The sequence below is a fragment of the Apus apus genome, chromosome 2 (assembly GCF_020740795.1).
Source record: "Apus apus isolate bApuApu2 chromosome 2, bApuApu2.pri.cur, whole genome shotgun sequence".
NCBI lineage: Eukaryota > Metazoa > Chordata > Aves > Apodiformes > Apodidae > Apus > Apus apus.
This window is the reverse complement of record NC_067283.1, coordinates 15,136,264-15,159,392: the sequence shown is the minus strand read 5'-3', so window position 1 is coordinate 15,159,392 and position 23,129 is coordinate 15,136,264. Positions and strand designations below refer to the sequence as shown.

General features: G+C 37.5%; 1 protein-coding gene across 3 annotated transcripts in view; it reads right to left on the bottom strand.

The window, feature by feature from the left end:
• Positions 1-252: 252 nt before the first annotated feature.
• The window catches only part of ITGB1 (integrin subunit beta 1), a 44,784-nt gene continuing 21,907 nt past the window's right edge, over positions 253-23,129 (bottom strand). The window contains exons 4-18 of one of the 3 annotated variants that reach the window (XM_051610361.1): positions 22,589-22,811; positions 20,562-20,732; positions 20,066-20,304; positions 18,632-18,787; positions 17,650-17,745; positions 16,705-16,794; positions 15,831-15,971; positions 15,506-15,708; positions 13,321-13,559; positions 11,634-11,856; positions 10,234-10,466; positions 7,961-8,127; positions 7,038-7,118; positions 5,693-5,727; positions 253-1,383 (exon numbers count right to left, since the gene is read on the bottom strand). In XM_051610361.1, the coding sequence (XP_051466321.1) occupies positions 7,044-7,118; positions 7,961-8,127; positions 10,234-10,466; positions 11,634-11,856; positions 13,321-13,559; positions 15,506-15,708; positions 15,831-15,971; positions 16,705-16,794; positions 17,650-17,745; positions 18,632-18,787; positions 20,066-20,304; positions 20,562-20,732; positions 22,589-22,811 (2,256 nt within the window). In that variant the 3' untranslated portion in view covers positions 253-1,383; positions 5,693-5,727; positions 7,038-7,043. The remainder of the gene's footprint in view (positions 1,384-5,692; positions 5,728-7,037; positions 7,119-7,960; positions 8,128-10,233; positions 10,467-11,633; positions 11,857-13,320; positions 13,560-15,505; positions 15,709-15,830; positions 15,972-16,704; positions 16,795-17,649; positions 17,746-18,631; positions 18,788-20,065; positions 20,305-20,561; positions 20,733-22,588; positions 22,812-23,129) is intronic. The other 2 variants (XM_051610359.1, XM_051610360.1) reach the window with 2 other exon arrangements.

Here is a 23,129-nt window from a genome sequence, read left to right as displayed (position 1 = left end):
AGAACTCCCATAAGCACACATGCCAATCGATGACCACCGTGTGTAACATGGAGCCCTGTGCTGCACCGTGGCCTCTGTGCATTTCATACCACAGATAATGTTTGTTACCCAAGATCACTTCTCCTTAACTTGTCTCAGATTTGGTCTAAAGGACATATCTGGAATTACTACAATGTCTATTGCCTCTTGCTCAGACAGAGTTCTCAGTTGTTTTTTTAACAGAATCAACTTCTACAAGATAAAGAGACAAGATTCAAGTATTTTAACGTACTTTTATTTAATAAATAACTTCAGTAATAGCACTGTAAAAAGTGAACATCTGTTAAAATAAAAAGGCACTTAAAACAAGAATATGACTATGATGCAGTTTGAATGGTCAAAGGCAAATATACATGGCACATGTCAAGAATGAGGCGTGACTCATGTCACATGATAAACTACGCAATCTTAGCTACAGGGTAAAGGCAAATTTACAGCTAAGACTGCCCAAAAAAAGAGGAAAAAAAAAAAGAGCTTGTGTCGATACAAAAATATTACAAAAAAGAACTGCAACCAAATAGGTTAAAAAGATTAGAAGGGTGACAAAGCACCAGGCTTTAAACCAAGGAAATATTACAGAACAAAGACACTGTATGATGTAAGGCCCTTCTTTTTCAGTAATGGCACGTGCTTTAAAGCTATTTTTTCCTTCTTAACATTCTTCTCAAACCCGTTCACTTTAACCATAACTTGTCAATAAGCAACTGAAAAATAAGTATGCAGACACTTTTCAGTCTTTTACACTGCTCACTTCCAGCTTACTCAACTTACCATATACTTAATCTAGCATGTAGAAAACCAATGAACCACCAGCTCCATGCTACATGGGTTTAATTGTATCTGCAAACTCAAGCCCTGATATCCCTGTAAAGCTAAGAAAATTAATACTAAAAGGCTAGGCAGAGCCCTCATGCTAATTGCTTTAACCATTTCCCTCCCAGTCATGCCACAGCAGTGTTACACCCTGCAGAAGACCAAGATTCACAGCACGGGAGTGGAAAAGGTCAAAAAGGCACCATGTGACCTCAGCTGACTAGGCTACACAGTCTCAAGTTTGTTTGTGTTTTTTTGTCAGACCCCTGGCACTGATTATTTTTATTTGCAAAAAGAAAATAAAAATAAAAAATTACATATGGTACATTTTCAAAACCTGCACAGGAAAACAAACCTATATGAAATGAATTAGTAAAATCACTGCAGTTTGCCCTAAATCTATCTTACTGTGACTACAAAAATCGCTATGCTGCATACAGTGTTGTGAAGTTACACAAGCAGTGTTCATTTTCCCTCATATTTAGGATTGACCACAGTTGTCACTGCACTCTTGTAAATAGGATTTTCACCCTAGAAAAAGAAAGAGATTTGTATTAGCATTTAAAGTGATTAAAAAAAGCACCGTGTTTGCAACAAGTGTAAAAACTAGCTTAAGAAATTAGCATAAGAAATTACCCATTAACGTTTCGTTTGTACACACAGCTTCAGTTAAACTAGTTTTCTCTCTAGCAAATTTAACAAAGGCATGCTCAGCTAACACAGCAAAGGGTTAGGGCTCAATCCTGTTCAGTATACACCACAGACCTACTTCAAAGCTGCTGATCTTCATAGGGTTGTCTCAGGGCTGAGCCATCAACTCAGGGGTCTGCAGCCCATTATATTTTTTAAGGAAGGACAGAATTATAAACAACATTGCTTGAAACCATGACTGTTCACAGAGCACATTCTGCTATATTAAACATTTAAAAAGCGTATCTTGTATTACAATTTAATTCTAGAAACAAAGTGGAAAGGCCTGTATGACTTTATTAATAATCACATTCAACCTTGAACATTTAGTACTTGTCATTCTCATTTTATTCCTGCAGGTCCTCCCAATCCCCATATGCACAAAATGAACAATTAAAACTAAGAAACTTCTGAACTGGTGCAAATGCTGTAATGAAAACATTATTTATACTGATATGAGAAATGCCTACAGAACAAATGCTTAGATCTCTGGCTGAGATTTGAAAACCTCTAAATTAAGCTTATTTTAAGCTTCCTTTGTTCCCAGGTTTCCTTTTATCTCAGTAAATCTTACTCCATCTGTGCCATCCTGGCAAACCTAAGATGAATATTTTGAACGCAAAATTAACAGATAAATCTTAGTAGAAGAAAGAGCTACTGCTGGGACTCTTACTGATACAGCCTGGACCTGCAGCACTGCGCTCTTATCACAACCTGAACTCTGACCTAAAAAAATATGTTGTTTACCTATATAAAGCTCTTCTGTGCATATACAAATAATTGCTGAGAAAATTCAGAACAGTGCAGATGGCAGCCTGAGCACAATTCTGGCCAGAAACGCATCTGGCCTTTTTCAGGAGTGAGGGAATCTCTCTCCCTTTGTAGTTCCCCCAATCTGGGATGGCCCATATAACCACATTAATTCAATTCTATTCTATTAAATTACAGAGTATTTAAAATATTTCAAGTTAAAACCATTTTTCCTACAGTAAATTAAAGGAAATCTTCCCCTGAGACATGCAAATACAGATGTGTCTGCTTTTTCAGGGTCATAAACCTGGAAAATTAACTGGGAATACTACAGGATGTGCCAAAAGATGACAGGGCAAGCAAGAAACCAACTTGGTGTGAAATTTTTGTATCACGATTCCTGGAAAGTTTATTGCCCTCTGTTTGTGCAAGACCTGATATGGAGCAAGTAACTGGTCTACCCCAGCAATAATATCTGCTGCTAAGGAAGACCATTTAACTCGTGTACCACCTTTCTGCCATGGCTGCTTTCACAGACAAAGACAGTTTCTCCTTAAAGCCAGCTCCTCTAAGGGCCATGAGGCACATCCAATCTTACCTAGACCTGAGAGACTCCAGCCTAATCTTTCGGTCAGAACCTTGATTGCTGGACAATGGAAGTGTTGTGGCTAGTTCTCAGCCAGACAAGTTAATGCAGTATTACCCCTCTCCCAAAATTTTTAATAAAAAGCTTTAAGATGTAAAAAGCAATAAGATGTAAATGAAACTGGAAAAACAACCAGGGGTGAGAGATTGAATTTGTAACTAAAGTATCTCATTGTGCCTCAAAGTTCTTAGCAATGCATGTTGTTTGTTTCCTCAACGAGTTTTAAAGGAGAATTCTTAAAGATACAAATACAAATCAATAAAGTTTATAATGCAGAGAAAGTCTGTAAGGCTGACATATGCAGACTAGAAGATACTGCACAGCTTTTTAATGGCAAGGCATTATACAATAGTTGTTACATTGTGCTTTAACCTCCAACATCTTAGGAAACAAACCACCCCCAGCACATCCAGGGAGGAACACGTTTACATTTTCTCATTTGTAGAACAGAGCTAACTTTTGTCAGACAGTGTCAGAACTGGTCTAAAGACTGGGACCAAAACTTGGGAATTTCCACAGTACTGCTCATACCATTTATTTGAATTTGGAATCAGGTTTAAAATCCAATTTGCGTAGTAAGAGTGTGATTTTTTTTACTATAAAGCTTTTTCAAGACAAATCAGAATTTAAAATTACATGCCTTTTATTTAGCATAAGTCCTATTTACAAACACATGGAAATGCTGTACTGTCTTCCCTTGTACTTGCATTTTATGCTCCCAAGAACTGGCAGCAGCACACAGTGGGATTTAGGTCACTGAATAAGGCATTTAACCAGGTGTCTGCCTGTGTCAGTGAAGTGTCTCCATTCCCATTACAAATAATGGAGATTTAGTCAAGCCACTCAGAATTATTTAGCTTAACCCAACCTTACATTTGATCAACTTCAAGGGTTTATCAGCTGCAACAGAGGGGCCTGATGGATTTGCAAGTCCTTCCCTGGTATCTTCAGTTTGACAGGCAGCAACAGCCCTGGCCTTTCCAGTCACTCCACCATTATGTCTCAGCCCTGGCTTGGCAAGGTCTTCTACAGACAGTTACCATTATAATTAACATGGAAGAAGTAAATCAATGTCCACTAGTCAAATATCACTGTCACCTTGCTTAGGGCCCCTCACAGCTGGCACATGGTACGAACTTTCAGAGATAAGCAGCATCCCAGATTGTTAACTGGCCACAAAACTTGCTGTCTTAGAGAAATACTACTGTTTTTTAAATTAACTTGCTTTCTTTACACCACTGCAGAGAATACACTGGCTTAAGCATGCAGAGTTAAGGGAAAACACTTTTGTCACATGCCCCTATGAATGAAAACACCATGCACACTTAAAACATAAAATTAACAAACAATAACTATATACAATATTGAGTGAAATACTTCAAAATAACAATTGAGGTATTTAAAAAAAGTACCTGCAGCAGATGAAGAGCTATATTCTTGCAGAGTGGACTTACTGTTTCAACAGTCACTTGAGCTACTTTATAGTGGGTTTAAGGCCTAAGTCATTGCAAGAAGCTATAGAATATTTAAACTAATTTACATACACTGTTCAGGAGCTACTTCTTAGTATTTTCACCTGCCACGAATATCCATAATTATTTTACAGTCATATAAAATGTGGCATCTCTCAGCCTGTAAAGAGGGCAGTTGCATCAGGGGATGAGACAAAGTGCAAGGTTAAGAGCAAAGCAGACAACAGAGGGCAGCACCCACCACCCCTGGCGGGAAGCAGCAGGGCTGCTGACACCTACGTTCTCTTCCAGTGGCACCAACCTAAGCGGGGCAGGCAGCAAAGACAGTAAGGCCTGACAGCACTGAAAGGACACTAGGACAGTAGCTATGCTGCAGACCAAGGACAAACTGAAGACAGTTCAACCCAGCTGGCTTGAGCACTGACACTGTGGTGACAAGTCATTCTCAACATCACAGGCCAGCACCGGTGAAGTATTTGGGCACCTGGTCCACAAGAAGCTTCATGGTGCTGCAGTTCACTCACTGCAGTAACTAAGTCCCCTATAAACTGTGCAGCTGATTTTACTGTATATGTAGAAACCTGGAGGGACCCTACAGCAGTTTAATTTTCTTGTAATGGGATTTCAGATGACTTTCTTGCTTTGGCAATAGAAGACAACTCCTTCACCTAGATAAAAGGTTCAACAGTCTAAAAATCCCAGAAAATCTCAGTTGTAGAGGAAAGGAGGATTTTCTCCTTTTACTTCATGTGGGTCACCTATTGTGCCAGTACTGATCTCTGCCTTTTTGGTGGCCAATAAAGCTAAACCCATTTCCCACTCTCCTTAAAGTTCTGGTATTTCTATGAATATAAAAAAGGAGAAAGTAATGTTTTAAAAAACCCACACTCTGTCATACTTTAATCTTCACAGTGAGTTAAACCAAAAGGCAGAAGTCAATCCTTCCATTTACATAAGAGAAAAGCTCTCTGCAAGAAACACATCTTGAGGAGAGATGACAGCACTGAGGATATTAGATCCTGAAAGAGTCATGGGGTGGAGAACGAGAGCACAGAATGGAAATTACACACCATATGGTTTGTTAGGTGCTTGTCCTGCATGCAACAGAAAGTACCCAACTAAATGAATAGCAGCAGAGAAGGTAACAGGAACTTAACCAGATGAATTATGTGAAATGTTAGAAACAAACAAGATCTCCATTTCCTCCCTAGAAAAATTGACTCAGAAGAAAAGTAGAAAGGTGGTTAATGTGGTTGGTATGGCAAGCAAAATGAACACTTACACAATCAATTTTGGACACACAGGAAAGTGAAATGACTGCAAAGAGAAAATGAAAGTGTATTTCAACAAGGAAGGGCTGAGAATGCTAGACCAAGGATTTGAAATTTTTGTTACAGTTAGGACCTAGAACATAAATACTCTTCATTCTTGCTTTCTCCCCTCATTTTTCCTTTACAAAATCTTTTGAGTGCAACACAGAAAAAGGCAGACAGCAGACAGAATAAAATTAAGACTTAGAGATCCTTTCCTTCCATGGGCTCCTGAAAAAGTTTGGATATTTAAAGGGATGTGCTGCCTTCCTGACTTCACTCCCCTCCCTCTAATCCAACCTCTGTACTTATCTCTCAACCCTGTTCCAACATCCATTCCCAAACTTATTCCTTCCCCAGCAGCTGAAGATTCCAGGTGAGGAGGAGAACACCTAAGAATTCAAGAAAGCAAAACCCCAAAGTCTGCAGAAGATACCTATCCATCCCTTCTGGTTTACTGTATTATTCTTTTGGATACTGCTGTTTCTTCTTACATGTTTGGGCGTGAAGAGAACTCAAGTAATCATTTCCAAACAGACATGAGGTGTTCAGGCAGAGTTTACAAGGAACTAAGAAACTGGGGGAAAATGCATCTAGAGGGGACAAGAATATTTCCTCCGCTCATATTACTGTTTTTGTTTCTATGGAGACCCCAAGCTGGCTGGGCTACAATGACTGTGATGCAGCCAGTTTAAATAGAAATAATAATGGAAAAAATAATATGCAACTATAATTACAAGATCAGCAGAGCACATGCATTTCAGACTTTAAACACAGGCTAGTTCTATACTAGGTTGATAAGCCAAAGCAGTTAAGAATAATAAAAAAAAAAAATCCATAAGGCTACCCTGAATGTTCCCAGAGTTACTGTAAAACAGTGATATTTATAGACTGAGATATCTGAGCAATATCTAAACTAGCTTTGCAAACATATCAACTTTAAGCAAACTGACTGCTGATTACAGGAAATAGAAGACAAACACTCCCCTCCCCTGAATGCTGGGTCTCTCCACAATCCAAGAGCTTCTTCAGTCCTAACAGCTGATCTATTATATATCCATACACTTATCCCCAAGAATGAAAGGAAAACAAAAATTAATCAAGAGTAGTTTAAGCCAGTACTGGTGTGATTAGTAAGCAGGCAATCTTGCTGTCAAAACAAGTTAAAATTTTTCAAGTTGCAATCTTTAAAATCCCCAAATCAAAGCAGCAGTAGATAACTTGAGAAAAGACTCAAACTGTGATTAACTGTGACACACAGTGAGCTTGATGTGGCATGCAAAGGAAAAAAGGAAGAAAATGAAAGAAGATACAAACTGAGACTTAGAGACCAGCTTTACGTCCATAGTTTGGATTCTTGAAATTGTTAATAGGGCTCTTGTATATTGGATTTTCTTGCTGAAGTAAAAGAAACGGTCAATGTCGAATAATTCAACAGGACAAAAAAGAAAAGTGTCATTCTCACCTATCACAGGAAAAAGTCATGCTATGTATAAAGAGAAATATTAGGGTTTTTTGTCCCCAGCATAGAATTAATTTTCTTAAATAAAAGACTTCCTAGGAAATTTTTTAAAAGTATTCTCTTATCAAGCATATGTGGGTGTTGACTTCTACAGAACTGTAGTGAAAGGTTTTTGATTCAGCAGATTCCTACAGTTTCCCAGAGGCAGTGACCCTACAGCCTATGTGAGCCTATGGACCATAAGCTTATTATTCTTGCATACTTTTCTGTTGACAAGAGGCTGGGAAGATTTCAACAAACCAGAACCAGGAATGATTTTGTGACCAGTTACTGAATCTGTCAACTAAGCCTGTATGAGCATTTACAAGACCTCTTTAATCAGCATAAAATTTTCTTCTTTATTTTATATAAAAGTGACTCATCTTCTAATAAACATTTTAACAAGTTGTAAGGTGTGGTAGAAACTGCACTGCTGAATTGTTCTGTCACTATCACATTTTCTCTCTGAAATTTCCTTTCAGCTGAAGTTACTACTCCCTTTTCTAACCCAGAATGTACTTCTCAAAAAGGTTTGGGTGTTTTTTTTTGTCGTTGCTTTTTTTTGGGTAGTGGTAACACATAACATATTTTAAAGTCAGCTTAAAATAAGGATGTTGCTTTTCCTCCATAGGCCAAAAGACAGGAGTACAGTCTGAAACATTTAAAGCACATGAACAAAATCTTTCTATTCCTCCTCAACTGCTGCAGCTTTAAAACTGATAAAAGCCCCTTGACTTACCGTATCCCATTTGGCATTCATCTTCTCCTTTTCAAACTTAGCAAATTCTCTTCTGTCATGAATGATCATTAGTAGTTTCCAAATCAGTAATAATGCAAGTCCAATAAGAACAATTCCAGCAACCACACCAGCTACAATGGGAATGATGTCAGGGCCACTGGGGCATTCTAGGGAACAAGGTGAAGGAAGCATGATTTTACAAAATTGTAAAAGGTATTGCATATTCAGGTGCTTTAAAATTTTATTTTGTACTTTAGCCAGTATTTTGAGTATCAGAGACATGCCAATACTACTTTCCTTTCAAATAATGGAAGTTTTGGAATGTGTGCCTCCTATAAGCTTATTTTTACGCTTCAAATTTGTGTTCAATCTTAGCAGCAGAACAATTTGTGTTCTGACGATAAAGTCCACAAACTGCTAATCCCTTAAACTATTAATCTAGAGTATTAGATAAAGTAACTAGCAATTGTATTTTACACATGCAAGAGCTCCAAGTCAAAGGTGGTGCTGGAGGAATAAACCAGCTAGAGTACAAAATGCAGATGAACAATACAGTCCCCATATACTCTGTCAACAGTGTCACAGAAATAGGGTGTTCCTCATTTTACCTCAGATGGCTGCTGTTGCTAGTAGTTTATATATAAAGTTATTACTTTGCTTCTGTCTGAATTTTTAAGGATATTTCCTCATCTTGAGAACTGATCTGTACTGAAATAAATTTTTTAAAACATCTTCTTTGGGTAAAAACAATGTACTTTCAAAATAAGCAAATTATGTTTGAAAAAAGTAATGCAGATGCAAAACAATTTATGGTGAATGGCACAGAAATAATAATCTTCCAAAATTAAATCCAACTCTTCTAGTAATATAAAATCCTCATAATTACAAACTGGACAGGGGATTTTGCAGAGCTCAATGCACAGACTGAAGGAGTCAGGAGGAATTAAATGCAATTCCTGTGCTGTCAGTAAGAACATAGCTTAGTCCCAACGTGTAGACTTCTAATCTTGGTACTTGCCGCTACAGGAGTGCGGGAAGTGGGACAGGACATGACTGGAATTCCTTGGCAACCAGTAAGGAACAACTGTCTGCTCCACCAAATAACAGCTCTACTGAACAGAGCTCTTTCCTTCAGCACTTGTATGGCACAAAATTAAGATGCCTCCTGTGGCATGAAGGTTTGATTCAGCTCTTAACTAAGGTAACAGAAGTTTATTCATGAAGAAAAGATGTCAGACCCCAAAAGTACACAGCATGTCTCGACTCACCCAAAAGAAGAGGGGCTCAAGGTCCTCCTCTATACTTCAGGCTACATTTTTAGAGAATTTAAAACATTCTGAATGAAAGTGGTATTTATTTCTAAGAGCCACTAACCACTGATCTGTATTAAATGTGTACTAATGATCACCCAAATGATGATTTCTGAAAATTTCTTGAGTAGAACACACCAGTAAACCCTTCAACACACAGATAAGGTAAGCTGTGTACTTCACATCGGGCTTATAAAAAAAGAAAATAAACCAGGAGACCACACATGGCAAATGTACAAAACCAGAATTTTTGCACTGTTCGATGCAACATCCAGTGATTAAAACTAACATCATCTTTGGTAAATAAATGGTAAATTGCTGATTGAGATATAGATTTTTCTCTTTTTTTGCATGAGAAGACTGAACAAAATTAAGGATGGTTGACTAGTAAGGACTAATTAACTAAAAGGCTTTTCACATCTATTCTTGAAGGTACCTCAGTTAAGTAAAAGCAAATGCTCCCAGAATTAAGTAATTTAAGCAGTTTGCAGTATGGTCCACAATTTTGTGCTGGGGTGTTTTTTTGTGTAAGACTGGTCCCATATTATTAAAAGAAGGAAAATAAAAAAGCAACAAAAACTTACAGACATCATTTCTAACCGGTAGCACAAGCCCAACCGAAAAAAAAATTATCAACATTTAGATACCTAGGACTTGCTACAGGACACCTAAAACAAGCCTGCGAAGTATATCAAGTGGAAACACGAAATGTTATAACAAATATGTATATCTGATTGACTTGTGTTTTTAAAAACCAAAACCTGTTTCTGCCAGCCTAAAGGCTTGAAAAAACTAGATCTAGAGAGACTTATGCTTTTCTAAAGCCACTCAAATTCCAGACATCCACAACTATAACTCAGGGAATATTTCCAAATGCATCTAACTCTCACAAATTAACCAGAGCTACTATGTAGTACACAACAACTCCATGAATTAGCAACATCAGCAACATCATGTCCATACCTGGGGTCTCTACCACATGGACACTGGGTTCACCATTAGAGTTGACAGAATATGTGAAGTAGAACCAGCAGTCATCAACATCCTTCTCTTTGCAATGAGACAGTGGGTCTGGCTGTCCGGGCTGTGGCAACTTGTCTCGACTTTCTACCCGTGTCATGTTGAAATGCATACATTCCTGAGAACAGGTTTCCTTCTTTTCTCCCTTATCAAAAGCTCTGCACTGAACACAGTCCCTGTGGAAGGACAAATCAGAAGCAATACTTTGTAATACATCCACAAAAGATTTCTAGCATTTAATCTAAATAAAAGGAGAAAATGTGGAAAAAACCCCAATCCTTTTGCCATAAAGGCCAGGAAAAAAGTGAGACATGGCCTTTCACCAGTCAGAACTTTTATGTACGTTCTGATTAACAAAAGCCTCCTTTAATATATTCCTCTCTCCCTGAATGACCCACAAGCTTCAAGGACAGAAAAAATTAATTGCCTACACCTCGAAAAGGAAAGAAGGCTAAAACTTTTTTGATATCTCCACCTGAAACATGAATACTCAGAAGGCAGTGTAAAAAACTGAGTATTTATAGTGAAACAGAATTTGAGAGACAGGTTAAAAGTAAACTGAGTGACAAGCTTTAGAGTAGGATATCCCTCTCACTGAAAAAAGCAGACTGAACACAATTTTTATACTAAAAAGACTGCACTGAGAGAAAACCTTCAAATCAGCCGGACAAAGCCCAGCCACTAAGTTTATTTCAAAATTCCATGCAGAAAATGCTTGGTTTGTAAAAACCTCGATTTCCAAAGTCAGGGATGCAAATTTCACTGGCTGACACAGATCAAGGTTTAGTTTTCAACTGTGAGGATAGTCTGACTTTTTCAACAGTATTTCAGAATAAAAATTTTAAGCAAAAATCTTTGCTGAAATTTTAACTATTTTGGAAATTGCACGGTATACATATTCTTGTGCCACATTAATTTCAAATGGGCAAGATGATGGGACTTTACAGCCTGTCACAGTACTGATCCACAGAAGATTGGCTGTAGATAATCATACATGAAATAGGGGAAAGCTGTGACCTGCCCAAGTCAATCCGAATGATTAAAACTGATTTAACAGAATGAACATATTTCTATGCCTAACAAAACACAGCAGGGAAAGAATTGAAGAAACAATTAGCCTACCTGGAAGCAATCAAAATACTGTATGAATAATGTTTTGTTTGTAACTATTGATTCTCACCCAACAACTTTTATTGCCTAAAGGGATGATATGATACGATGTCCCTACATTTCAGGGTAGAAGAAAGCACAGTATGAAAAGCCTCATTTTAAAAATTCTGCACATGTAAACATCACAAACTCAAATACATAGAAACCGGGACTTGGGTTTTCTAGGTACTTACTTGTGCTCAGCACAGACACCAAGACAAGTCTGACACATTTCACATGTGGGGCCTTGGAATTTGGGATCTGTACAATTACAGGTGCCACATTCACAGGTTCCTCTTCCATTGCAGATCTGCCCATTAGATGCCATACACGGTGAAGTATCCAAAGAACAATCGCACGCGCTACCAGTGAAGTTGGGGAAACACTCGCACACTCTGCATTTGCAGATACCATTTCCTGTGCATTGAAAAAGATGTCTCAGTGAAATTAAGTCCAATATAAAACAAAATCTTCCATAGTAAGAAATAAAAGTTCACCATCTCAGGATACATACAGAGAAAACACTGGTGGAGACGTAACGACACCAATCAATTGGCAGCTACAAAAGAAATTTTATCTCTGTGAAAAACTACTTGGAGGTGTTTTCCCTCTCCTCCCATTCTCCTACATGTGGATTTCCTTTCATGAACAAAGTAACAAGGCTAGGGAAAGCTCATCAAGTACAATAATAATGGCCATATCTCCACGGTGGAATGCATTACAGCACTCCTTCAGTTCACAATTGAATATGTATATAGATGCATTGATTACTACTGTCTTCATATCTATCACTATGTACATCTATAAAGCAACACCCAAAAAGATGAAGAATGCACTAACTTAGATTTCATAACAGAAAAATGAAACAACTTTGGCTCTCTAGAACACCACCATTCAGCTGCTGTACTTCTGACCTCATCCACACAACCAAACTTTATGCTCCTTACAATCCCTACACAGGAAACTGCATACCTGTATCTCCAGAAAGGTTATTTGGATGAAATTGAAAGACCTTTAGCTACACCTCTCCTTCTCCACTGATAATAAAATGTTCAAGTCAATACACATCTGTCATCAGGCATTTTGGAACACCACCACCACTGCTCTGATCCTTTGTGGAGCTGGTGAGCAATAAGTGTATTCTGAACAAATTGGACAGATGAAGTGTTCTCCTAATTCAATTAAGGCTTCACAGCTTCTGCTTTATTTTTGTATCTCAGTCAAAACTGAGGCAGTAGCTACACTCCTAGCAGGTACTTCTGTATGAAACGCAGCCTAGGGAAGTTACAGGACAAAAATACACGCAGCAAAATAATTTAGACACTGGCTGTTGCAGGATTCTCTAAATTGCTTCTGATTTGGGGAATTAACTGCTATCAAAGACCTGTTTCAAGCACTTAGGATGTTTCTCTGGATCTTGCATGTTCTAATCTTCACTTACCTTTCTGAATAGTCTCAAGATAGCATCTCACCGGTATCTCGTCAAGCACTCACTATTAGAAGTGAGCTGAGGTCATTATCTCTTTTTATTGACACTGAGCCAGTATAACATTATAATCTCAGGCCAGTTGTCTCAGCATTCTTTACTATAATACCTGAGGGTAATTCTGTAATAAACAGCAGAAGTGAAGTTCACTTTACATCCTTCTTGGAGTGCTGAATCAAGGAAGGCGAAACGCGTATTAACACATTATATGTTTATGATCACAGAGTTGTTCTACTAACAGATGTTAATCACTACATCTGTGGATACTCTCATCTCTGTAATCAAGTAGCTATGATCTATAAGCTAAATATCACTACTCTACAGGATAGAAACAGGACAAACTTGTAATCTGCTAGTCAGTTTTGCCTGCAGAAAAGTCTGAAGTAGTTTCTCACCTCCACAAATCAGACCATTTGATCGATCACAGTTGAAGTTATCACATTCACAGTATTTGCCAGAATACACTTCATTGGTGTTTTCTCTTTTCTTGCACACACATTGTCCACAAATGCATTCTCCATTATTGCTGCATATTTCTGTACTGTTCTCCCTCCTGCAGTAAGCATCCATATCCTCACTATTTACTTCATCTGTACTACATTCACATAGTCTTCCAATCCGTCCTTCATTACATCTGCAAGGTAAAAACACGACCGAAAATTTAAAGTTAAGTAAAAGATTGCACAAAGAACAGCCGTAAAAGTGACTGTTATCTCAAGGGATATTCTGAGTGAAATTTCAAATGATATTTACAGTTGACATCTATGTTGCCATCCTTGAAGTAACTCAAGCAAATTGGACTAAGTTGGTCCTATGCTGATTACTTGTTCCAGGTGAGAAACTACATGTCACCACCTCTAACTGAATTGTCACATAACCACTATTAATTCCTTTTGCATGTGACAGAACAGTAATTATTTTAAGTGACAGTGACTGTTCAACATAGCTGCTGTCATTTTTCAATGAAAAGATTTCCCAGGAACAGTAATTAGGCAGCAGAGTAGATGATCTTCAGAGCTGCCAAGATCTTTGGGGATCAGCATTTCTCATTACCAAGGTTAAAATATCAATGAACAAATGGAGGTTGTTCTTGTTCCCATGAGTGATTGACAACAGCCTGTCAATCAGAGACACTTCCATCAGGAAACTGCTACTGTTGCTCTTACCCCCTCAGGGCTATTCTCCTTTCTGTGAAATCATGGGGACACCAGTGACAGGGATACCAAGTTTAACAAGCCTTTCTACAGGAAGAAGGGAAAATATGCTTTCCTTTTTTAAAGGGAACACCAAAAACTGACTGCAAAATGGAGCATTTTTTCCAGTATTTATGGATCAAAGCAGCTTACTCCTCAAATTAAAGAATACTAAGCAGCTAGTGAGCCTTATCTAGTCTTCCAAATGCCCCATTAACTACCACCAACAAATTCACCAGGCAGATGTTACTCAGGCCTACGCCAGAAGTCCTCCAAGATTGTACACACTATATATTGCTTTATTTTTAATAAGTCACATATTAAACCATGAGCAATGAATATTTACAAATTTTATTTCCATAACTGTTCATTAAGAAGGAACCAATATAGTTTTCCAAAGTCCTGGATCTTGTTTTCCTAGAGAAGTACCTAAATTAATTCTGCTCTTAACCATTCTCACCTCATGTGTTTCCAAGAAATTTTCATTTTTGCTGCAGGTTTCTTGGAGGAGAAAAAAAAAAAAGGCTAAAACCTTAACCTACTATGTTGATCTTCAACCAGTCTGAACTGAAAGCTTCTGCTCTACTTTCATTGTGTTATTCATTGTGTGTAATTCCAGAAAATCCAGTATAATTTTACTTAAATTTCAAACGTGTAGTAAGGAATATATGTCTAATCTAATCCCTGTGATTGGCAATAACAGATATTTCAAAGGCATATGTATATAAAAATGTTGTATTTAGAATGAAGGATTTATAAATACATGCCATTAGAAGAAATATGGTAATAAGATCCCAAAAGGTTTGAAATTAAGGAGGCAGAAGAGACTGGGGATGTTATCCAAAATAAAAGATCATTCTTTGAGTTTTTACTCTTTCCTGATACGAAACAACTGGTGCTTATCTGGGTAGGAGCTCCTAACAAAAAACTAGGAAGACTTTAAATTTCTCAAAATCAGCAGACCTCACATTAGAAGGATCTGATTAGATCAGTATGAATACCTGCAAAAATATCACAATTAATCCCATTCATTTTGTTCCAAAAATTCCGAATTTTGACAGATTACATAGACCTCAAAATCAAATAAAGAAACAAAAGAGCAGTAAGACCTGTATCATTTAAAGAACTGACTCAAGGCCAAATTCAAATTCTGACTTGTCCAATAGTAACAAACTAACGATCAATACGATTAATTGCATCATATGGATTATTTGCAGAGACAGGACAGCATGTAAAAATATCCTAAAAGAAATATGTCTGTGTCAGTAATTTTTGTCCTTTCACTTAAAAAAAATAATGGTAGAACCAAATAAAGCCTGATTAAAGAAACAAAAGTATTGCACATATTTTCCTTTTGCAAAAATAAACGTAATGTCTATTTATTTACCTGCATGCACCACATTCAAACGTTCCGTTTCCTTCGTGGCAGGCTGGACTATTAGGTTCTCCTTCACTTTGACACTGACATTCACAGACAAACTGGAGATTAATTTCCACCTCTTCAGTGAATCCCAGTGGTTTAATCTTAAATGTTTCATTTTGTTCTTTCTTTGGACATTCATTAGCTGTTACATTAATTTCAAATCTAACCTGCAAGGAAAAATAAATTAAGTACCACATTACTGTAAGTTGTGTCTGTAAAAAAAAAAAAGTACTGAGTGTTGGACATGTTAGATGAATTTTGAGCAGCATCACATATACTGTAAGTTTACCTCATCTCCAATTGAAATGTTAGAACATTTCCTTCCATCTTCTTGTGTGTCATTCACTCCATTCTTGCAGAAAGACTTGTAACTGATTGTCACTCCTTTTGGTAGCTTGGTGTTTTCCAGGATAACCTCTGAAGAAAGGGACTAAAACAATAGTTATTAGCTAACTTTGAAATGAGTTGCATAAGCATTTTGCCAAAAAAAAAAAGAAAAAAGAAAAAAGGCATTGTACAGTCTAAGCACCAAATTCATGGATGCACTGGAATTACGTATGTTCCAAGATGCCGAGAAACACCAGCCTGGGGCTGCCCATGGTGACCCCTTCTCACAGCTAAACCCCCTTCCACAGAGTCAGAGCAGGTCTCTACAGACCTTCTTTGCCCCTTGTATTCCTACGGAGAAATGGGGTTCATTTACACAACAAAGACATGAAGAAAATATTTTGGGGCTCAACCCAGGAGTCCCTGAGGTTAATACAGACATTTCCTTTGGGGTAAAGAGGTTGCAATATGGCCCTTTTCTCCTCCACGTGGAAGGAAGGCAAAGAACTGAAGGTACTGAAGAAACAGTGCATGTTGGGGTTTTTCTGTTTGTTTGTGCTCTTCTGTTTTGTGAGGTTGTTTTGGTTTCTTCCTCCTTTGTAATGGTGTTTCAAGCAGCTTTAAGAGTGTCTTTCCAGTCATCTTATTGCCATAGTGTCTAGATGTCTAATGTGATTCCAATACAATGACAGTGTATTTATTGTTTAGTATACCAAATTCCTATTTTGCAGGCAAAAAAAACCCAACACAAACACCTTGGAGTACCTGCCTGAGAAACTCACAACAACTTCAGAAGCCAGAAAACTAATACAACCTTAATTAAAATCTGAACTTACATTGTATGCATCAATGATCAGCTGAATCACATTGCTGGAGTTTGAAGACAATGTTCCCACTGCTGATTTTGGTATCAGATTTTTCAATTCCTTTCAAAATTTACAAAAGAAAAAGGGAAATTAGACTTACTAACAAAGTATAATTTGTATTCTAAATATCTGTATGGCTTTAGTAAATTAACGACTCAAGATCAAATACTTCAAAAAACAAGGCTAAACTGTTGCCAGTGATCTTCATGATTTTTGGGGTTATACACAGCACTACTAGTTAAAAAAATATCCAGCCTTTTCTTCTCTGAATTTCCATGTGAAATTTGGTAATAAAATACTAAGATCTTCTCTTGTACAAACTGACCACACACAGTGTACCTTCAAGATCCTACAGAAGCAACACACTTGCAGTGTATTAGCAACAGGTAGATATAAAAGATGACTTCCAACAACAACAAAACAGCCTTAGTTTGAATATAGATTAAAAAAATACCTCCTTAGGTTAAAACATGGGGAAAATATGCACCTTCTTTACACAGTCATTTCCTATTTCACAATCACATCTAGCAGTTTAGCTAATTTTAAACACTGGGGATATAAATAGACCACAAAGGACAAAATATGCTCTTTCATAAGCATGTCTCTTGATTCAGTATCCACACCCCTTTCAGCTATTTTGCTGTAAAAATATTCATAGAAGTTAGCACTGCAAATATGTTTTCTGCTCCCTCCCACCTATAAAAGAGAGGTAAGGAGGGGCACTTTCTCTCTAGAAATCACACCTGCACTCTGTATCAATTTGAACAAGGAAAAAAGGCTTCATAACAAAAACCTGAATAGCAAAATATTACTTCCATGATCACTTCCATATTTATTTTCATTTCAAATCAAGCATTTTTAATTATTTTAGAGGCGAAAAAGCAGAGACCAGAAACACGTATTATTTATCTTTACCTTATAAACTGCCTGGAACTCTTCTGTAACAGCAAAGATTGTTTGAATATTGTTCTCACTAAGCTTTTGTACCAGATGAGCAATAGAAGGATAATCCTATAAAAATCAAGCATAAAATACTGTTCAAATTTGGGACACATGCTAGAAAACCATCAGAAAGTTTTCTATGTCTAAATACAAATCACCTTTAGAAACATAGGTAAGACTTCACCAGCCCACGTTACAGCTCAACAGGAAAACAACCTTGTTCACAAACATGTACTGAAAAGATTCCATATATGCCCCATAAGATTAGGTGTCTTTTAGAAGGGACTACAATCCTAATATTTTATATTCCTGACCATTTAACGTCTCCAAGTTAAATTCCCAATGTTCCCTCAAAATTGCCCTTGACAGTTCTCCATATGACTAATCTCAATGAAAACCACTAACTTTTGCACTGTTTCATAAAGGTCAAATAAAGCCAAATTAAATTTACTTTTTTATTGGACAATGTAGACTTAACTTTAGGAATGTATGAACACAAGAGCTTTCTTTGTAAAGCCTGGTGTTTACCCCATCTAGTATTCATTTTTCATTTTTTGTCTGATTTACCTAACAATAAAACCATGAAAGCAATGTTGTTACGCATACTTTTATCATAAATTTTACTTAGTAACATGCAGAATTACTAATTAACTAAATTAACTAACTTAACTAACTATTAAATTAACTAACTAAAGTGGTTAAAATCCAACAACACAAATCACAGTGTGAAATTTGCTACTTAATGAAATTTTCCAATTACAACAATTTTTGCACATTTGTTTTGGTTAAGCTAATGTCACTTCATGTGATACAGAAGTAAATGGGTAAAGTTCAAAAGATGTAGCAGCCTGAAAGTATATAAATATATACACACATACACACCAGATGACCTAATGAGTTTTTTTTAACTTAAATCCCACAAAATATTTGTCTAGAAGATCGTGTGAAGACTTACGTAATAGTGGCTCATTGTGTACATATTATTTTCTAGGTGACATTTTCCATCATTTGGTAAAACAATTCCACCAAGTTTACCATCTCCTGCAAAGTGAAATCCAGCATCTGTGGAAAACACTAATAGCCTAGTAACATTCCTCCAGCCAATTTGATCCTTAGGAAAGAAACAAAATGGATTTTTGGTATTTTGCAGAGATTTATTTTATAGCAATGGAGACTGACACTTCAGAGACAAATACATGAAAAAGTAGACAGACAGGAGAAATCATACTGCAAAATTGTCACTCTGGAAATCATAATTCACTCAAATCTTAAAAGCACTTGCATTTAATTGCATGTCCACTCTAAAACATCTGCCGCTTGTTTTTCAGTAAAGGCACAAAATCCTCTTTAAGACCTATCTTGGTATGTTTAGTTCTTACTAGAGTATCTGAATTGGGTTTTAGAAATCAGGCATGTCTGTTCAGCTCTTCTACGCTCCCAAGTCCACCTCTATGTTGGTACCATGCAGCTTGAACACAGAGGACAATGTAAGCGTGTGGAGCACTAGTGCAATCCTCAACTGGAAGATTGTGGCTTGCTCAGTGTTAGGCTCAATAGAATCATCAGGCTTTGCCAATCTAGTCCAGATTCACACCCAAAATAGTGCTTGCCAGCACTATGGACTTGGAAAAAGGACTTGACTGTCCTTTTTCACCATCCCACTAGCATCTTGGCCCACAACTCAAATTCTGTAACTTGCCCTTTCCCCTTTTTCAAAAATTCTTCCAGAATTGAAGCCCTAGTTAATTTAAGGGGAGAAGGCCATACAACAAGGTCACATATATATAATTTACCACAACAAATAAAAATAATAAGACTCCAGATTGTTTCTTTAAGTCCTGACTCCACTGATAAACTGCATAATAATATGGTAACAAAGCAGTAAGCCTGGATATCTATTGTTTGGGAACCCATGTTGTACAGGTGCATGCAACAGTCTGTCATACTATGGAAACAAAGATGATCTAGATCAGATCTTCAAAAAAAAGAAAAATGAGGTTTTCATCTACATCTATCTGAGAAGCTATTAGAAATTACAATCCATTAAACTATTCTGAGTCAACAAGAAGAGCTTTGAAATAATTTGAGAATAGTTGTTTTCTCAGAATTTCATACACTTTTGAGCAGAATTTTGACTCTTAGAGCAAACTTTAAGAACTCCAGAACATACCTATCTGCTATGAAGGTGATCTTTAAATTAGCACCTTCCTGGTTTCATTTACTCACTAGAGATCTCTAGATCAACACTTGTATCCATGCAGTCTGCCTAGTCTACCTTGTCTTGCTCGCATGAGGTGACACATTCCAACATCTGCCACCATAAAACACCAACGCTGTATAAAAACAATATTATCTAATAGAGTAGTAAAGAAAACTAATACACACTTACCCCACAAACAGCAACCTGCATTATTGCATCAAATCCACCTTCAGGAGAATCTAAATTCCCAGAAATGTGCTGTTTACCTACAAGCTCATTGAATTTACTTCCTTCACTGGTAAGGCTGAGCACATTTTTATAGCTAAATGGACTTGTACAGTTCTGGTCACCGGTACAAGGATTTCTGAGTTTGGCTGGTGTTGTACTTATATATGGCATCACAGTTTTTTCCACAAAAGAGCCAAAGCCTAGGACAGAACAATAAAAACTCTAAGTTGAAGAATGCCTCTTTATTTACATAATGACACAACAGAATGCCAGTGCGTTATAGCTGAACTGACGTCAGAAATAGCTCTCATGCTTGTTTACATGTTCTGTGTGTTAGAATAACTGCCATAATACTGCTAATTAAAAAAATTTGTCTTCTTAAATAATAATGTGAAAAACAAGAGGAAGGAAACTTGATTTTTAGAAATTATTTGTAGAATAGGCAAATCCTTCTCACCAATTCGAAAGTCCGAAGTTATTTGTCCCATTTCAAACATCAAAGCTGTTCCGAGATTTTTTACATTCTCTAAATCGTCTTTCATAGAATAGGAGAGGTCCATAAGATAATAAAGGTCAATGGGATAGTCTTCAGCTCTCTTAAATTTCAATGAAAATGTTTGGGGTTCCCCTGTTTCAGAGATTAAAAAAACAAATAGAAACCATTAAAAATTCTACAAACACACTGGCAAGAAAAATGCCATTTTAAGTAAAGTAGTGATGAAGGTTTTGAACTAAAGATGAGTGTTTTTTTTCCTCTGTTATCTGAAATGCTGAACATCACCATGCTAAGCTTCTTCAGATCATCTTGACATTCAGACAATCACCACCAAGCAGCTGACTTGAGTACAGGCTCTTAGTCCAGATAAATACAAGGTAGCTGTTGAATGTACCTGCAGTACCTAGGAACTCTCCTTCCAGACAATCTCCATTATATTCAAGGACTATATGAGCTATTAGCTCTGGCTTTCCCCCTCATTTGAATGAAATAAAGTTCCCTTTAGGGGCTGGAAATGGTACACAACCACTTTGTTCTCATTACTGTAGTCCTGTGTCCACATCTTCAGCCTCTGGAAAGTATTTTACATAGTAATCCAAGAATCTTGTTGCATAATTATGAAACCATTCAGTTCAGACACACAGACTTCAGGCAACAGCAGCACTTCAAGGGCTCAGTACTGGGGCCAGATATGTTGAATATTTTTATCAATGATGTGGATGAGGGGACGAAGTACACCCTCAGGAAGTTTGCAGACAACACTAAATTGAGCAGGAGTGTTGATCTGCTCCAGGGTAGGAAGGCACTGCAGAGAGATCTGGACAGGTTAGATCGACAGGCTGAGATCAACAGCATGATGTTTAACAAGACCAAGTGCCAGGGCCTGCACTTTGGTCACAATAGCCCCAAGCAATGCTACAGCCTTAGGAAAGTGGCTGGAAAGCAGCCTAGTGGAAACGGATCTGGGAGTACTGGTGGACAACTAGCTGAATATGAGCCAGCAGTGTGTCCAGGTGGCCAAGAAGGCCAATGGCATCCTGGCCTGTATCAAAAACATGTGTCCAGCATGAGTAGGGAAGTGATTGTGCCTGTGTCCTCGGCCCTGGTGAGGCCACAGCTTGAGTACTGTGTTCAATTCTGGGCACCATGGTATAAGAAAGACAGTGAGGTCCTGGCGCGTGTCCAGAGAAGAGCAACGAGGTGAGAGGTTTGGAGGTCACGTCATATGAGCAGTGGCTGAGGGAACTGCGGTTGTTTAGTTTGAAGAAGAAAAGGCTCAGGGGAGATCTTACTGTTCTCTACAACTACCTGATGGGAGGTTGTAGAGAGGCTGGTGTTGGTCTCTTCTCCCAAGTAACTAGCAACAGAAAGAGAGGAAATGGGTTTAAGGAGAGCTTTAGGTTGGATATTAGGAAAAATTTCTTTACTGAAAGAGTAGTGAGGCATTGGAACGGGCTGCCCAGGGAGGTGGTGGAGCTGCCACCTCTGGAGGTGTTCAAGAAGCATTTAGATGTGGTGTTTCAGGATATAGTTTAGTGGTTGTGGCAGCTAGATTACGGTTGGACTGATGATCTTGAAGGCCTTTTCCAACCTTAGTGATTCTATGATTCAAGGAAAAGAAAATGTTCTTCTAAGTTCTGTAAGTTTTTGGGCCCTCCTCTACTTTCATTCCAAGAAGCTACATTACAGAAAACCAACTACAAAATGCCAAAACCAAAGCAATTTTACCTTTCTGATATATGTATCAATCCATACTGTATCTGTTTTCTCATAAATTCTATTTGAAACAAGTGATAATATCTAACCCTTCAAAAAATCAATCAGTATTTGGGGTATCTAAACACCTGGGGCTGGCCTGAATGTTTCTGCTATCATTCAGGCTATCTGAACAATACTAGTTTCTGAAACAAAACTGAAACACATTCAGAAGAAAAGACGCAGATGTGATGGTGACAGAAACATTATCCAAAAACTAGAATGAAACTTACCGACTCTTAGTTTCAGTACTAATTTTTGTGGCTGGATCTGGGTAATGGCCTCTGGTTTCGGCTTCTCTGTAGCACCTTTCTTACGATTTGTTACTTCTCTATCTTCAAGCACCTGTTTGCTACCTCTGGGATTTTCTATATCTTCCATAGGACAGCCTTTACTCTTTAGGGCTGCCAAGTCATCACATCGGGCAGATGTTGGTTCTCCTTCTTGCAAAAAGTCCTAGAAAACACAGGTAAAAGATTATCAACTTTATAGCTATCTACCATTGGTTAGACTACACCCACAGTAACACTTTTTACAATGAACCTGTTTTGGTTTTTTTTTTCAGTTCTGTAATAACATAGTCTTGAAATATGTTAAATCATACTAAATACACCAGTGACTACTATTAAGTCCAGGAGCTTGCATCTACTTACATTTATCTGTATATAGGATGTAAGCAAGATCAGAGGAAAAAAAATGCCCAATGCCACCTCAGACAGACACAGGATGTCCTTTTAAACTGGCTTCTCTAAAAGTGAGAGCAGGTAGAAAAAG